The following is an 18,839-nucleotide window of genomic DNA, read 5'->3' as shown; positions in this document are numbered from 1 at the left end:
TGAGCCATATTTTCGTTGATATAATACAATTTCTTGGACATACGCCATTGCAGTTTTGCACTGTTTGTCATAGAAAAACACAAACCCCTTCGAAAACAAGCCCCAATTAGCTAATATTAAAAATATAAACCCAAAGCGACGAACCTATACAACACAACTACGACAGCACATACGAACAAACTCAAACTCAAACACGAGACGGCACGAGAACTCCGTGGAAGTAATTCAGCCAGGAGGTAAAAAACTACAACAAAAGGCACAGACGAACTGAGCGGGCTTAACAACGACCGGACAGTTTCAACAACAACAATAGCAGTTAACAGACGAACACAGCTGCGACGTTTCGGAAACTGTCGTCTGTTCCCGTCATTAGGCACGAACAGAACAATATCGGAACACTGTGAAACAGGGGGTTGATATATATATATATATATATATATATATATATATATATATATATATATATATATGGGTTGATGTCTATGTTTTAACCTCCTCACAAGCAGTGCAAAAACTGCAATGGCGTATGTACAAGGAAATGTTTGACGTTACAACGTCTAATAAGTCGATGAACGCCGGCTCCACGCCCGAAAAAGTGTCCCGTTACGCACATTGTCTGGTTGCGCTCATTGCACGCTTGCGCCACATCTATCTCTCTTCCACTCGATTGGAACAACCATCGATTTGACTTTTTCGAGGCACATTAAACTTGAAACACTCCCATTCGTCTCCTACTTTTCCTATCATCGTCCTCTCCTTAACAGAATAACACAGATTGGAAGACGTTCAATAGCAAACATTTATAAAAGTTAAAGTTAAAAATAATCTCTTCGTTAAAGTAATAAACATATTTTAATTAATGAGTGCATATAAAAGTAAATTTGTCACTTAAATTGTAGATTCCATTTCACTCCTTTGCATCAATAAAAAATAGTGATAATTCAATAAAAATTATTCGATTTTATTCATAAAAATATGCAATAATTTCATCAATTTTTTATGACGTTGTCACGTTAAACTATCGTCCGTAAACCGACTTTACAGACAACCACTTTTTTTTTATTAAATCGATATTCTGAATTGCATGAATCGTGTGAAGGACGAGTGTTGGTTACTTGACGCCGACTGAGCTCAGGATTGCTCCTCTGCTTGCTTCAGGACTACAACGACGAGATCCGGCAGGAGCAGATGTGGGAGATGCAGCTGCTCAACACGCAGCGCGGGAGGGGTTGCGGCGGCGCTGAGGCGCTGCAGGGGGCGGCGGGCGGGGCCGGAGGGGGCGGCGCGGCGCTGCAGGGGGCGGCGGGGGCCGACTGCGGCGCCGGCACGGCCAGCCCGTGCAGCAACGGCAGCCTGACCCCGCCCACGCCCCTGGTCGCCGCCTCCCCGCCGCCCCCGGCGCAGCACCCGGCGCTGCGGGGGCTGGAGGCCAGGGCGCAGGCGGCGGCGGCAGGTGCGTGCAGCTACCTCCCGCCCCCATTACCCCTTACCCCTCCTCGTGTGTAACATCACAGCTGTCGGTGGGAGTGATTTACCCGAGAACGGAACGGAAATGTTGTGACCACGGTGCTGCCATCTGTGACGAATGGCGCGAACCAAAGTTCACAAAGCCAAAGGGAAATTTTACTGTTAAATCAATTTTCATGATACGGTAGATAATATGCTATAAAACTATCTTAGGGAACTAGTTAATTATTCGAATTTCTAATTTTATTTTTAATACGGCAGCATTTTAAACATAATAAGAAGTTTAATGTTTCGTGTGTTAAAGTAGACATACATTTGGTTAAATATTTCAGCAAATAACAAAAAATATATATATATTTCCATTCAAATATATAACAAATAAATATTTATTTTCGCCGTAAATAAAACATCGTAATACTAAATAACTTTGTAGTCTCTTTGATATTATTTTGCCAAAAATTTATTTGGTTAATATTTCCTGTATTATATGCAAATATTAATAAACTGCCCACACTTTATTTATTTTAAAACTTTTTCAAACTCTATTTCTTGACTGTTTGGTACAAATTTTGCAATCTATTTTAAACTAACTTCCCGATGCGCTAGATATTAAAACTTAGAATATAGCTTAGAACTTATGAGAGTGAAATATTAAATCGCTTCTGTTTCAGTTTTTTTTTGTTCGTTACAATTTGTTTTGTTTTAGTTTATCAAAGCCCCCGGATTCGTGGCATTAGGCTACGAGCATAACACTTCAGTGTTGCGGATTGCATAACGCACCATAAACGTTGGGCGCATGCTATAGACAATAATTGATGCATGTATTTAGTTCACTAAAAATTTGATTGCAGTGTAAATGATGTGAACAGGTGTGTGTATTTCTAAAATGACAGATATTTCTAACACTCATTATTATCGATCACATGTGCTCCACGTCTTTTCCTTTTTAAATTTTACAAATTAATAGCTGTTAAAAAATAAACAATTACACATTTTTAGAACAATCTGTACGGAATTAGGAATACGTATGGGGTTATAAATCTTTACGAAGCTATGAGAAATAATTATTTACTTTTTAATCCTTTTAAAAACACTGCTTTTTTAAATATTATTTTATTATTTATTATTTATGAATGCTTTTCGTCTGCCATACTTGACTTACCTTGCACTAACCTCCTGTGACTGAGTAAAGGATCAAGTCTTATTAAGTTCTGCGATGAGCAAGTTAAGAATGTAAGGTTTTCTAAATTGGCTTCAGATAATTTAGACAATTATTTTACAGAACCCAGCGTTGCACTAGGTGAAGTTTGATGTAGGTAAGAAAAAACCATGCAATTACAATGTGTAGCACGTGACTGAAAAATTGTGTGTGTGGGGAGGGGGGGGGGGTTGGCGTCTCCCATCCTAGGTCCGGGGCCATAATCGAATGTGTGTGGGGGGTCATGCAAGGTATTTGCTTATTCGCTGGCCTTAGACCAGGATGTCTCGGAACACCGGCCCCTAGTGTGCGTGAGAGAGAGAGAGTGATGATGTTGGTTGTGGTCCCTGCCGATCGAATATAATCGTGATCGAATGTGTGTGGAAAGTCATGCAAGGTAGTGCTTATTCGCTGGCCTTAAGAGGCCACTCCAGTGTTTCATGGGCACTACGCAACCCGCGTTAACCTCATAAGATTCAATGCTATTTTTTTTATTTTTCTTATAACTTATTAACTAACATAGATTTCGAAATGATGCTTGCTTGATTTGTAAGACAAGGATGCTCTTATCAAAGCCCCTTTCTTCAAAAACGTGCAGAAATTATGGTTTTATACTAATCTTTACTAATATGCATAAGTGTATTGTCTAGGTTTGAACCATAATTTATGCACATTTTTGAAGAAAGGGGCTTTGATAAGAGCATCGTTGTCTTACAAATCAAGCAAGCATCATTTCGAAATATATATTAGTTAATAAGTTATAAGCAAAATTAAAATAGCATTGAATCTTATGAGGTTAACGCGGGTTGTGTAGTGCCCCTGAAACACTGGAGTGGCCTCTTAAACCAGGATGTATGGGAACACCGGCCCCTATGTATGCGTGTGTGTGTGTGTGAGAGATGGTGATGGTTGTGGTCCCTGACGACCGAATGTGTGTGGGTGGTCATGCAAGGTAGTTCTTATTCGCTGGCCTTAAGCCAGGATGTCTCGGAACACCGGCCCCTAGTGTGCGTGTGTGTGAGAGAGAGAGATGGTGATGGTTGTGGTCCCTGCTGTTCGAATGTGTGTGGGGGAGGTCGTTCAAGGTAGTGCTTATTCGCTGGCCTTAGACCAGGATGTCTCGGAACACCGGCCCCTAGTATGCGTGAGAGAGAGAGAGAGAGAGAGAGAGAGAGAGATGGTGATGATTGTGGTCCCTGCCGATCGAACATGATCGTGATCGAATGTGTGTGTGGGAGGGTCATGCAAGGTAGTTGCTTATTCGCTGGCCTTAGACCAGGATGTGTCAGGAACGCCGGCCCCTAGTATGCGTGAGAGAGAGAGAGAGAGAGAGAGAGAGAGATGGTGATGATTGTGGTCCCTGCCGATCGAACATGATCGTGATCGAATGTGTGTGTGGGAGGGTCATGCAAGGTAGTTGCTTATTCGCTGGCCTTAGACCAGGATGTGTCAGGAACGCCGGCCCCTAGTATGCGTGTGAGAGAGAGAGAGAGAGAGAGAGAGAGAGAGAGAGATGGTGATGATTGTGGTCCCTGCCGATCGAACATGATCGTGATCGAATGTGTGTGTGGGAGGGTCATGCAAGGTAGTTGCTTATTCGCTGGCCTTAGACCAGGATGTGTCAGGAACGCCGGCCCCTAGTATGCGTGAGAGAGAGAGAGAGAGAGAGAGAGAGAGAGAGAGATGGTGATGATTGTGGTCCCTGCCGATCGAACATGATCGTGATCGAATGTGTGTGTGGGAGGGTCATGCAAGGTAGTTGCTTATTCGCTGGCCTTAGACCAGGATGTGTCAGGAACGCCGGCCCCTAGTATGCGTGTGAGAGAGAGAGAGAGAGAGAGAGAGAGAGAGATGGTGATGATTGTGGTCCCTGCCGATCGAACATGATCGTGATCGAATGTGTGTGTGGGAGGGTCATGCAAGGTAGTTGCTTATTCGCTGGCCTTAGACCAGGATGTGTCAGGAACGCCGGCCCCTAGTATGCGTGAGAGAGAGAGAGAGAGAGAGAGAGAGAGAGAGAGAGAGAGAGAGAGATGGTGATGATTGTGGTCCCTGCCGATCGAACATGATCGTGATCGAATGTGTGTGTGGGAGGGTCATGCAAGGTAGTTGCTTATTCACTGGCCTTAAACCAGGATGTCTCAGGAACGCCGGCCCCTAGTAGAGAGAGAGATAGAGAGATAGAGAGAGATAGAGAGAGAGATGGCGAGGGTTCGTGTCCCTGATCTCGCAGGCGGAGCGGGCTCCACGCAGCTGGTCTGCCGCAAGCGCCCCCTGCTGCCCGGCGGAGGAACCCGGCTGGCCATGTCGCCCACCAAGCGGACTGTGCTGTCCATCCTCGCCCGAGCCCGCGCCGCACAGGCCAAGGACCTGCCCGACTACCACCCGGTGGCCAACGGGTGAGTCCACACCGGCCACAGTTGTCCACATTCCCCCCACTGAATCACGCAGAGAAAAAAAGGTTTGTTCGAATCAAGCAAATATTCGTTTGCGTATGGCGAAAACGATATTTACTTGGTGGGAACAAAATGTGAGTCGTGTATTTCCAAAACTGGCCATCAACCCTCAGAACAGTTTTGCGAGAAATCGAGCAAAACTGTTTACTCAAATATTTGTAGGACTTTTACTAAATATTATTGTTGCATTTTTTTTTAACAAACTTCTACATTACAACATCTTGAATGCCACAACATGGAATTGAGTAAACAGTTTTCCTCGATTTCTCGCAAAACTGTTCTGAGGGAGATGGCCAGTTTTGGAAATACACAACTCATATTTTGTTAGTTTAACCAAACTCGGTAAGTAACAAAAATAATTTCTTACACCTAACCAAATACACATTTGAGTTGACAAAATCATTAATTTGTTGGGTCAACATAATCTTTTCTACTACAAAATATTCGTTTGAATTGACAAAATATATTAATTTCGCCATATACCAAACAAATATTTTGTTGAGGCAAACAAACCTTTCTCTCAGTGCATTTGAATATTTGAATTAATCGTCTTCAAAATACACTCCTTGGCTGGCGATGCGTGCCTATCCCAATGTTGATTCCGTTATTCGGAAGCATTTCTGGATGTGGATTTGTTCGCTCAAAAACTCGCTGATAAAAAGCAAGGAGTGTCGCGGCGCATTATAGTGATGAATGTGGAAGCCACTGACCCTTTTTTTTCTGGTCTCAGTTTCACAAACAGAACTTAACATTAACGCATTTGTTCGAAATCCACGACAGAGATAATGGAAATTTTGCGCTTTCATTAAGTCGCAAACCTTCACAATCTCGTACTTTATTCATGATTGGAACGCAGACCAGATTTAATCTATTATAAATATAGAAAGGAATAGGCCAATATCTCTAAAATTGTAAATTTGGAAGAATAAAGATACGTTAAAACAGCGTTTTATTTAAAACAATATTTATTTAATTATTCAGGAGACAATAATGTGTCTTGGAGTGACTAAAACTCATATTAGAGACCGCTGCATGTCTGAGAATAAATAGTTTTTTTTATCTCGAGTTCGTTTTAATTTTATCTGTACCTCAGTTTCTTATTTGATTACAATTTTGATGAGCATCTTCAGTCCCCTTCTCGCTTTGTGCGAGAGACTGGCGCTAGCTGCGCAGTAAAAACTGAAACGGAAATTGTAGACAAACTTTTTTGAGCGCGGAGATTTGGCGCATTATTCAGAGATCCAGTTGTTGTAATGATTCTCGGACATTTTGGAGCGTGTAGTAAGAGATCAAGGAGTCTGTGCGTGTTCAAACATTTAGCCTCCACTGCTCTTTACATTGGGATTTGTTTTCTATATGGAACATAAATATTCATGTAAAAAAGATATTTTTAAATTTGATCATTTACATGAAAACAACTGTATCACTACGAAAATAGTGTTCCCAGTAATACTGGGTTCGTATTCTTAACCGGTAATTTATGCTTTGTGTTGTCCCAGTAACTGCAATAGTTAAAATTATTTGTAAACCGTTTCCTGAATAGCTTTCCAGTATTAACTGCGCACAAAAATAAGCTTTAAAAAATATTTTTGTATGAAACATCAATTAAAATATAAACTTATGCGCCAATTTTCGAAAGAAATACTCAGTACTGTCTCGAGAAACGTATTTAATACTATTCAAAAACAACCATAGCCATGTGTTGTTCAAAGTTACAATATCTTTAGTGTGGTGTTACGAACAAATTCTTGACTACTGGTTTCCAAAGGAGTCTTTTGTACAAGTACAAAACATTTTATTTTGCTGTGTACACTGTGAAAGGATCCGTAATTTTACTCAAAATATACATAGCAGCATATTTACACAGAAGTTGATGTAATTTTACACCTACATGTGTTGATGTGCTTCTATTCTTGTGTTCAAGTAAAAATACTTTAGAATGTTTAAAAGTACAAATTATATTATTTGGTAAATATATGAAGTCTGTTGGCTTTTATTTTACTTCCTGATATATAATTATATATATATGCATGGGTGTGTATTTTTAAAAGTGTCATTTAATTTTACTGCATCGTTTGTAAAATTACATTGAAAATGAATATGTTAATTTGTTTTATTCTGATAAATATCATTTTGTAGATTTTGGTGGTTATTTAACGATGTAAACCTTCAAGCGATTTGTAAATGTATAACCTTTATTTGTTCAAAAAATTTATAACACTCTGATTGATTTAGAGAAGTGTCACACTCACGACTCTTTGTTGTAGTCTCAATTGACCATAGTGAACACTTATAAGTTCTTTTTTAAGTAATTGGAACACCACAAAATTTCTTCACATGACTTACGAGGCAACAATAATTTTTAATAGGGAAAATATAAACCTTATAACTCAAAAAATAAGACGCTTCAGAATTTTTTTTTAAATTCATGACCGTACTTTACTGGCCTATCAACTTTTCTCAGCTTGACGTTAAGCTATGGAACATCCTGCATGCATTTTCCGATTATATTTTTTTACAGTGTAGGAATAAGCCGCGTATTTCCGACTACGCACCTTGCAAGCTTCCCGTCCGTATCGTACTTGGTGTGCAGTCTGTACCTGTCAGTGGGTGCGCGTATCATCAATTGGGGGGGGGGGGGGGAGGCACTCGAACTAACCCCCCTCCCTTCTCATACCTTCGCCCCCCCCCCCCCCCCCCACTCAAACACTCTCTTGACCAAGCGAGGTTCTCGAGCGGTGAAACCTGTCGGCACCGGCATGCGCGGTGACCCCTCGTGTGCTGACAGCTGACAGCTGGCAGCTGGCAGCTGACAGGTGGAATGGTATTCTGGACCTGTCAAGTACCCTCCCTTCATTCGGAAACAGAAATGCATCACTAACGTCAATAGTGTCGTCCTACGTATATAATTTAACAGAAAAATAAAAATAAAAACGTGCACACTGTAAAATTATAATTTCTTTTTGTAAACGGAACAGATATTACAGATATTTTTTTTTTTCATTTACATGAAAACAACTGTAGCACTGCAAAATAGTAATCGCAGTAATACTGGGTTCGGATTCTTACCCGGGCATATATGCTTTGTGTGAGTCCCGGTACCAGTAGTTAAGGTTATTTGTAAACATTTCCGTGAATTGCTTTCCGATAATAACTGCGCACAATAATAAGCATGATTCGACAAAATAATGACAAATTGTTGTGTATTCGATTATCTTTTTCCAATTTTTAAAACAATTAATGATTATGTGAAACAGTAAAAAAATTAAAATATAAAATCTTGCGCCAATTATTGTAATAGGGCTAAATACTCGGTGTTATCGCTTAAAACGTATTTCATATATGCTTAAATAAATGTTTCCTTGTGTTGTAAAAAACTATGTTTCTTGTAGTAACTTATTACAAAATATGTATTGGCAAATGGTTTCCAAATAAACCTTTTTCAAAACAATTTTTTTTCTGTGCATGGAAAATACTTTAATCGTTAGTGTCTAATAATTAATAACTATATTTTACTACGTTACATTTAATGCAAAAAACCTTTTTAAACAAATTTATTTTTAATTATTTAAGAATGGACCCACATTTATATGAAAACACTTTTTTGTCAGAAAGAGAAAGGAAGCTTTCACTTTCAGAACTGTTCTCATTTCAGTTTATTGTGTTTGTGTTTGTTCCAAAAAATATCACCTAATCAATGAATTTTGAATATTATAAAGCCGTCATTAGTTTTAGAGAAGATATCTTGTAAGTCACTATTTAATCAATTGTGAAGATTTTTTTATCATCGATAACCATACAATGTATTTATTCTATTTTGCTTATATAGAGACGGATAAAATAGATTAAGTATATAACAAAATATGGTTTCATGCATAATATTTATTGCCAAATCAGAATAATTTGAATGGAAAACTTAAACTTATTCTACCCCGGAGTTTTAGTTGAAACGTTTGCTCGCTCTAAAAAGGAAATTAAAGGTTTCATTAAAAATTTTAGAGTAGGAATGTTATTGTTTGGTTGTCACTGACATGTTTGGAGAAACGTTTGCTTATTTACCAATTTTTATTATAATCACTGTCATCTTAGTTATTTAATTTCTCATTTTATTTCCAAAAAATTTCATTAGCTCCTTAGTAGCAACGTTTAAAATAGTAGCATTATTAGAGTGAACAATTATCATGTGACTTACGAGGTGCTTTATATTAATGGACGCAAAGCTTTGACGAACGTTTAATTAAACGATAATGAAATAGAAATTATCTACAATAATTTTTTTTTGTTTATTAGAGGTTAAATAAATTAATTTCCGTTAAAGGTATTAATAAATTTTCACACCAGCCTTTATGTATTGCAGGTTTTAATTATCTAACTTAGTAGCAATAAAGCAAGATTTATTTTCCTTTTACTCACACAGTAAATTTTTTATTGTATTCGGAAAACATTTTCTTAATAATTGCGTTCGCAATTACGTAAATTTTATTCTCAGTTTTTATTCATAAAGCGGTAAAAGTTGTTTTCCATATAAACGTAAATTTTTACGTTCTCTTGAAGTTAGTAATTTATAAATGGTAAGGGCTTACTGCAGGAAAGAAATTTTAATTAGTCGAGAGGAATTCTAACAATATTTTTTTTGTGTGATTTAAGCTTGCTGAATACGTGAAAACTCAGGTTTATAGGATTTAGGAATTAATTTGTTATATATATTTAAAAAGATTTATTTAAAAAAAATTATGGCAAGGGGTGCCTACGAAATATTAATTAAAACGGTATAATACCAATATCATAGCTCCATTTAATTTTAGGTTGAAATTATAAATATTCTTTTGAATTAAAAAAAACATTAAAAATAATTAAACTGCCAAAACCTACAGTAAAAAATCAACGATAATGGATATAATTTATTTAAAACATGAAATTATACATGAAATTAATTTAGGATATTACACGTTTAAGAATTGGTTTCACACGCCATCGGGGTTGTCTCGTTTGAGGACGTTTGAGGATTTTTTCCTGTAAATTTATCGCGAGAGCATTTTATGATTGGTCTTAGAATTTTGTGACACATATTCACCTATATCTGGTAGTTTTAAAGTGTCGTGCATGTTGTTCATAACTGCGTTCACTCGGGTGGCCTGCTACATCTCCAATACAATGTTTAGAAAATAAACCTGGCGACAAAATTTGTGACTCTATTACCAATTCAAGAGAGTTTTCAAAATAAATTTATAAAAAAATCCTTTGAATAGCTTTTATTTCAAGAAAATGTGATGTATAACTCAGTGCGTGAGAAGGACCTTAAAGGTGAAAGTTGTATATGCTTTATTTGCACTCTGAAGTTTTTTGTAAATGGAACTGAATCAATCAATAAACACTGTAAAATAAAATATATTTTTCACATTTCTGAATTTACATTTTAAAAACCGTATCGCCAAAAAAATAATGATCGCAGTAATACATCGTTTGGATTCTTGCCCAGGCAATAATGTTTTGTGTTGTTCCAGTACATGCATTAACTATTCAATAAATTAGCTTTACATATTGAACTGTGCACGTTGTTAAGCATAATAAAACCATGCAAAGCTAAATTGTTAAATATTTGATTATATTTCCCGCGGTTTGGAAAAATTAAGCTTTGCTTGTATAAAAAATGAAGCAAAATTAAAAATTATGCGCCAATTATCGTAAGCACGACCAGAAGTATTCAGTATTGTTTCCAAAATCGTTTTTTTATTTGCAAAAATTACCATAGCAATGTATTATACAAATTAATATATACCTATAATACAAACTAATATATATATATATATATATATATATATATATATATATACCATGCGGTTCACACTGATGAAAGCAATTATCACAACCTAAACAGTTCCAAAAAAAAAACCAAAGTAGAATATTAGTTTAGGTTCGGGCTTTACGTTTATCCGGAAGGGTATGTTACACAGAAAACATTTTTGTACTTTTACAAAAGATTCCCAGATTTCCTTTGGTAAACAGTTGCCACAAAATAGTTTATATAACTACAAGAAAGCTGTTGTAACTTTGTATAACACATGTCCACGGTAATTTTTTCGTATATGAAATATGTTTTTCGAGATAATACTGAGTGTTTCTTACGAAAATTTGGCGCATATTTTATATATTAATTAAAGTTTTATTTGGGGACTTTTTTTAACCACGGTAAAGATAATCAAAATTTCTATCATTTGTGTTTATTTTGTTTTAAAATGCTTCTTAATGTTCGCATTTATTAATGGAAATCTATTCAACGAACGGTTAAATATTAACTTTTAACTGTTGAAGATACCTACTGAGACAACAAGAACCATAAAACGCCCGGATAAAAATGTGAACCCAGTAACACAGCGAAAACCTTTTTTTCGTAGTGATACAGTTTTTTTTACGTATAAAGGTACAAATTTACAAATACCGTCAAAAATTTGCATGAATATTTCTGTTCCATGTACAAAAAATTTTTACAGTGAAGTTAAGGTATGCTATCATAAGTTTGTAAAATAAGCCATGAGTGTGTGTGTTTTTATTTTCACGAGCGTTCGGCCATCTTTGGAGAACTTCGGAATAGTTCGGACGTGTCCCTCATCCATGTGAACCGTGGGACGCCATCTCTTCACAGACGAGAGAGCCAAACGCCCAATCGTGCATATTCGGTTTTTTTTTGTTCATTGTAAATAAATACGACGGTGTTGATAAAAGGATACTAATGGTCAATTAGGTTAGGTTAGCTACATTATAAATACTTTAAAACATTGTGGACGTTTGATTTGGTTAGAAAAGCTACATTAAAGATACGGGAAAAAAACATGAACTTCGGGGAACTTCGGTTTTTGGCTCTCTCGTCTGTGAAAAGAAAGGTTCCCGTGAACCGTAAGCTTACCTATCTATCTATCTATATATATATATATATATTCCTGTGTGGTAAAGATATGTTGGTGACGCGCGCTTCGAACATAACCTCCCTAAGCCGAGGCGACACAACGGACGCGCGGATAACTTTCTCTCGGAACTGTTCGGCTGCGGGTTCGTGAAGGGAGGGTTTCCCCTAACCCCCCCCCCCCCTGCCACAGACACTCCTCGGTACACCATTTTCCAAAAGCCGCAACACAATACGGCCGCTTCGGGCCGTGAATAATTCAACACCGACTCACACGCGCCCGTGCTGCGTGAGAGTGAGAGAGAGCCCGCACGGAAATACGTCCGCGCGTGCCGAAAAGGGCAACGGACCTTTCTCCCCCCCCCTCTCTGTTACCTTTACATACTTCCCCCTCCTTCCCCCCTCCCTTGGAACCTTTTTCCGCCTTCGAACAGTATGCAGAGTGAGTCTGCATTCGACCGCCACACTTGGGTCGTAGGTTCATAGCAAAAAAAAAAAAAAAACTTCGATACCTGTACGACTTGGGAAGCCTACATTTCACAGACGAGAGAGCCACACCCGAAGTTCCCCGAAGTTCATGCTCGCTTCCCCCCCCCCCCCCCCCCCCCGTTATATCTCATTGTATAAACTGGTGTGGCATTAAATTTTGCGGTCGATTATGATAGGTTAGCTACATTATGAATACTTTAAAACATTGTGGATGGTTGGTTATATTAGGTGAGTATAGCTACATTAAAAATACTATAAAATAATTTTATGGTTGCTTAGCAAATAACTTTTTAACATGTAGCTATCCAGGGCTAGGAAACCGTTTATGTGCATGATTTCACAGTATCTTTAATGTAGCTATCCTAACCAAATCAACCGTCCACAGTGTTTTAAAGTATTTATAATGTAGCTAACCTAACCTTTTACAATGAACAAAAAAAAACGAAGATGCACTATCGGGCGTTTGGCTCTCTCGTCTGTCAAAAGAAGGCTTCCCGTACGACTTACGGCGTTGAAGTACTTTCCAAAGCTGGCATTCGCCTTAAAATTTACTTTCTAACAATAATTTTATTGTAATTGGATTTTGTTAAATATTTTTTTGCGGCGCGTTATTTGAAAATAAAATAACTTTTCTACAGCGAAAAAAAATTCGTGGTGGTTGTAGAAATTCATTTAATTAGACATAATCCAGACTGAGTTCAATCTTAAATACTATTTTTTTTCTATTGTTTACAATAAAAAATTTCACCAGCCTGGGTTAGATCTTTATATCATAAGTCGTACAAAGTTTTTCAACCTATTTTGTCGCGACGAACCTGAAGACTGTTCTTCATAAACTTAATGCGCAACAAAATAAAATGCTATATCCCTGCATATGTAATAATTACCGCATTAATTACGATTTAAAACAGTTCTATGGACAAACGCTATTGTTGGTTTTCACTGTATACCACAGTGAAGCCACAAGAATGGACAAAAAACATGTTAAAATTACCCGATGTCAAGAATGACAGCACAGATAATTCTGTGAAAGGAATCATTTCGAAAAAAAAATATATATATATATATCACGGCGCAGAAGAACACAGTGGCCTGGAAACAACAAGAAAGTTGTAACAAGAACAGAAAAAAATCTTTGACGATACAGCGACGAACATATCAACCCAAATATGATTAAAAACAGATATTCCAGCCAAACAACGACGACGGCACAAACACAGTAGGATACATAAGCCGAAACAATTGCTGATTTGAGCGTGATTTTGTGAGTGTCTGTGCCTATTCAATTTCCTGTCAATGTTTATGGTTTCTCTATGACATACAGTGGAAACCAGCAATAGCGTATATACATGAAAATGATTCCAATAGTTTTGGATCAAATCCCAATCTTCTCGAATCCGAACATCGAATCCGAATTTAGGTGTCAAGGATCAAAAATAAATAAACGTACAATAAATGAAAAATTAAAAGTAATGAAACATTATACATTTTAATTGGTTGTTTTACATACTAAATTTACAGAATCTATATATAGTAATTTTATTTATATAATAAATTTTAAAATACGATATTGGGAAAAAAATCTTGGGGAATGGTAATAGGATAGTTAAGAAAAAAATTACCTAGTAAACTTCAGCGTTTATCAGTGATAAATTTTTTAATTTACTTTATTTCTTCTAACATTTTTCTTCGTATCATTTTCCTCGAATAACGAATCCTTCGAATAATAAGAAATTAATGGAATTAGAGGATTTTATTGCCCATACCTAGTTAGTATGTATAATTCTGAAAACCTGTATTAAAACTTTGGAAAGTATAACTTATGCCATGTCATGCCAAAAATTTAAATAAATAACTAAAACTTTATGCACAAAAAACCAATCATGGTGAGGAGTAACATGGACGTTAGAAGGCAGACGAGACGTAATCAGTGAAACGGAGCAATTACGGACTGAGATGGCGGGATGAAAAGTAGCACCAAAAACACACTTTGCCAAAATAACTCTCCGGGAATTATAATCATCACCTCGTGAGTGATTAGCCCACTCGAATCACCTCATCAACTGCTGCGCGAGTGGACAGGAACGCAAAGAGATTAACTCAATTGAGATACTCCTTTCAAAACACGTTTTTATCTATCCGTATTTCTGTCAGAACACGTGGTAAATAATTCACTACGAAAAGTGAATGTGATACAATCGCACCCATAACTGTACAAAACCTAATTAAAATAAAGCCAAAATTATCGTAAACGTACATAATATATATTTTTTCCTTGACATAACTGGGAAGTGCAACTTTTTTTTTAGTTATACTTTATGCCTATGTACTTTATACCTATGTAATTCAAGTACTGTGTTTTCTAATCAAATAAATATTGATCCTTACCCTGCCTTAATGTGAAAATATTGTACTATATAGTTTAAATATAAAATTATTTATCCAAATGTGTTGCTCGGCAGAACCTGCCTAACAATAACTGTTTTATGCTTTTACGTCTTGGTATGAATTGACGGTATGTAGCTCACAGCCGCTAAAAACTACAGATATTCTTATAGTTAAACTGATGGCTGTCTTTGAATTTAAAAAAAATTTGAAGCTAGGCTATATGAAAGGACATGTGAAAAAGTAGAATTATTAAAACGTAGTGCAATATGGATAAATTCAAAATATCCCAGATAACAATCACCTATCATCCATAATGTTATGAAACAATTTTATGTTTTTTATATCTTATTTTTTTTACAAAATAAAACTCAACTAAAGAAAATATAATGTAAAGTTTCAGAATGTTACGTTTTATGTGGTGAAATATTTTGATACTGCGAAGGGAAATAGTTATTGTCATTTAAAACTGTTAAGAATTTAGAGAAAATAAAATTGGAATGAATACTTGCGAAAACCTTTGATTTTCAGTAGGAAAAAAATATGTTCAGAAGGAAGTAGTGTCTGACTTTCTTTGTAAAATAATTGGTAAAAACCGTCGACGAATGTAGGTATGCTGGCGGTTTGTCGGGGAAAAAACCACGTTGGTAACAAACAGGACACTCAACTTTAGCACGGGCAGAACGGCTGATCCATCAGATGGGAGCCAGGAATGGAAGTAATCATATGATAGGTATCAAATAAACCGAAAGTACATTTGGGAAAGGAAGGAGAGAGATTGAGACGGCCTCGATAACGGGCCATTTAGCCTTCTCGGAATAGACGGTATTTTTCGGGTCCTCGGTCGCGGCCCGGGAAGGGTGAGGAGGGTGGGGGAAAAGAGGTGACGATAAAGGAAAGGACCTAGCGATAATCGTCGTGCGGGTAGAAGTCCATCTGCAGGGGGAGGATAGGGGGAGAAGGGGATGCGAAGGAAGGCGTAACTGGGTTGTCCGGAATCCTTGCGACAAGGGGGAATCGGGGGAAGCTAGCATGTCCACAATTCTGGCATCGGTGGGGGAGCAGGTTACTGGCGTGATGTCCACAATTCTTGCTCGGGGAGGGGATCAGGGATATGGCGTGATGTCCACAATTATTGCTCGGGGAGGGGATCAGGAGAGAACCCTCGGAAATGGGGCGGGCCCCGCGGAAGCGATGCACACGATACCCTCGGGGTAAGCTGAACGCACCCTCCCCCTGCACCCCAAAGGGTTGCGCGATCCCGTTAGTCCCGCCCGGGGGAAATGAGTTCCCGCGCTCCGGCACGGCAAATAGACGCTGGGCTGAGCATTTGGGGATTTGAGCAGGATGTCGGTAGGCGAAGCTCTTGGGGGAAACGAGAGAACAGGCAAACGTGCCTACGCGATTCCAGTGGCGGTGAAAGTGGAACGTGAGGTGTGAGGTTTGAAGACCCTTTAAATGTTTTACATCCAACAGTATTTTTAGATATTTATAAAAAAATTCTTTCCAATCGTATTATTGAAACTCAGAGACAGCTACATGGTTATTGTTACATTCAAAATTATTTTGTTCGGTTTAGACCAAACAGGGACGCTCGAAAATAAGCGTAAATGTACATTTATAATTTTTGATTCGAAATATACATATTTTTATGTATCAGTTTTAAATATCATTCAACACAATAGATACAATTACATTTGGTTATTTAAGGTTAGTTTAGAGTCTGGTCACAACCTCGAAGAAAAAGTTGTTTACGCAATTTCATATTAATATTGATAACAAATAGTTGTGTAAATTTAAGCATGTTAGTAATTATCAATTTATATTTTTTTTATGTTATTTAAGTCAGCACTTTAAAGATTTCGGAATGTGTTCTTTGCAAAAATGTAATTTATGATGTCCTTGGAGTGGACATAGTAACCTTTACCTTTTAAAGAAATCATTAAGTAAAAATGGAAAGTTTCTTCCAAGCTGTGTTTTAATGAATGTGATTTTGAGAAACGCTGTGACATTCTGTATCAATTGTCATGGAAATTATAGCTAAGATTCTATGAACATAGACAGAATAGTCTAAGCTTGGAAGAAAAGTAACTAGTTATTGTGGGAGATATTTGAAAATATCTTATCTATGAGAGATGTATGCCTTGTATCATCAGCAACTGAGTTAAGCTGTGTAATGCTTGCATCAAAGCGGAGCCAACCTTATAATACTTCAATTGGAAGTTAAATATTTTGAAAAAAGGTATTTATTATATTCTATGGACTACAAAAACTAAACTAAAAAAAATTGTTAAAATACGGCGATAGTGTTTAATCCATTTTAATTACTAATAATAGCTTCAAGTGAGAATACGCAAAGTCGAGGGGGGGGGGGGTTAAATTTTTAAATTTGATTTTCATTAAATATTGGGAACGCAAACTTTATGGTAACTATTTAGTAAGTACTTTGTTTCTTTTATGCCGCGAGGAGTATCGGGCGGGCCAGGGAGTTTACGACCTATCCGAATCCACCCCACCACGAACTACGAAGAACCTTGACCTTCCTTCCCCCATTTTCCAGAAGAAATTCTGCGCGGCGCTAGCTTCCCCCAACCCCCCCCCCCCCCCACCCTTCATCCCCGAAAACCAATTTTTTTTTCTTTCGATCCGGATCACGCGGCTTGAACCTCATCGGTTCCTCCTCGCAAGGATAAAAAAAACCGTTCGGAAACACTTTTCCCGTGACCTTGCTCTTAGCCAAACGACGGGTATTTTTTTCTTTTTTAACGAAGTGGTTGGGAAGCGGGGAGGAAAGAGAAAAATAAAATCTTTGCAATATCTCTTCGGCCGCCAGGAGGTTGTACGCCACCTCGCTGGTTCGTGGTCTCGCGTGGAGTTTAGGCCCCTGGAGGGCCCAGACGGACAGACGCCCCGACCATCCCGTTATAGACTTTACGAGCTACGCCCTACAAGGAAGTCTAAGAGAGGGCGTAAACTTACGTTTCCGCCCCTGTGCACCAAGGTGAATTTTCCTTCCCCTTGCCCGTCATTCCAACTTACTCTCTCTCTCTCTCTCTCTCTCTCTCTGGCTTGCATAAGTCATACGCCAAAGCGAACTGTTAGAAAATTTTCATAATAAACTCGCTTGTTACATATTATCTATGGATCTTTAGATGTCTTAATTTTTTTTTTTTTTAATTTTAATCGCGAACTGAGCTCACCTTTATCTACAGCAGAAACATACTTACTCTTAACGGGCACGTTTTGGTCCTTTTTTTAATTTTCAACGGAACACAGAACTTGCGAGAGTATAGTTTCTAAGAAGATGTGGTTATCTGGGACCAAGTAAGAGTAATTGGGTGGGTTTCAGGTTTCCGTTGAGAAGTTTGCAGAATTCATTGAGATTTCTTACATTTCCTGTCACGCGAATACGCGTCCTTTTACACGTAGTTAGAGATAGGGAACTTTTTTTCATTTTTTTTTTTAAATATCGCGTTTGGAAATAAAAAATTTCAAGTTATTATCTCTGCTTCTGCGATTGGTCTGAAATTATAGAGACAAATTTTCAGCCAAAGCACATATGTAGTACGTGGGATTGCATCCTTCAGAAGATTTTACTCGTGTGCCTGGCTCGCGGTTTATAGAGAATTCCATCACACCCTATATATATATTGTGTTCAAAAATTGTTTACCATTTTAATTTTTTTATATTATTATTTATTTATTTATTTATTATTTCAAACAGATTCCACATGGACACTACCGCACCCGGACTTAAAAACGTAAATATTTACACAATGTGAATAGTCACACATGCAATATAATTCAAAATTTAATGTTTACAGAGTCGTCTACCTTTTTAAAACACAAAATTAATATGTATATTCAATATGTCTACAAAGTGTGTATTGATCATTATTCCTTTATAATAGTGTTATGAACTTTATCTTCATCACCATTTTAA

General features: G+C 37.5%; 1 protein-coding gene across 1 annotated transcript in view; it reads left to right on the top strand.

Annotated features, from left to right (window-relative positions):
* LOC134539633 (KH domain-containing, RNA-binding, signal transduction-associated protein 2) overlaps positions 1–18,839 on the top strand; it is a 184,160-nt gene that overhangs the window by 146,850 nt on the left and 18,471 nt on the right. Inside the window, exons 5-6 of the mRNA XM_063381819.1 lie at positions 1,159–1,453; positions 4,899–5,064. Of these exons, the coding sequence (XP_063237889.1) occupies positions 1,159–1,453; positions 4,899–5,064 (461 nt within the window). The remainder of the gene's footprint in view (positions 1–1,158; positions 1,454–4,898; positions 5,065–18,839) is intronic.

This window comes from Bacillus rossius, chromosome 15, assembly GCF_032445375.1.
Source record: "Bacillus rossius redtenbacheri isolate Brsri chromosome 15, Brsri_v3, whole genome shotgun sequence".
NCBI classification, from domain to species: domain Eukaryota; kingdom Metazoa; phylum Arthropoda; class Insecta; order Phasmatodea; family Bacillidae; genus Bacillus; species Bacillus rossius.
This window is presented reverse-complemented; position numbering and strand designations above follow the sequence as displayed.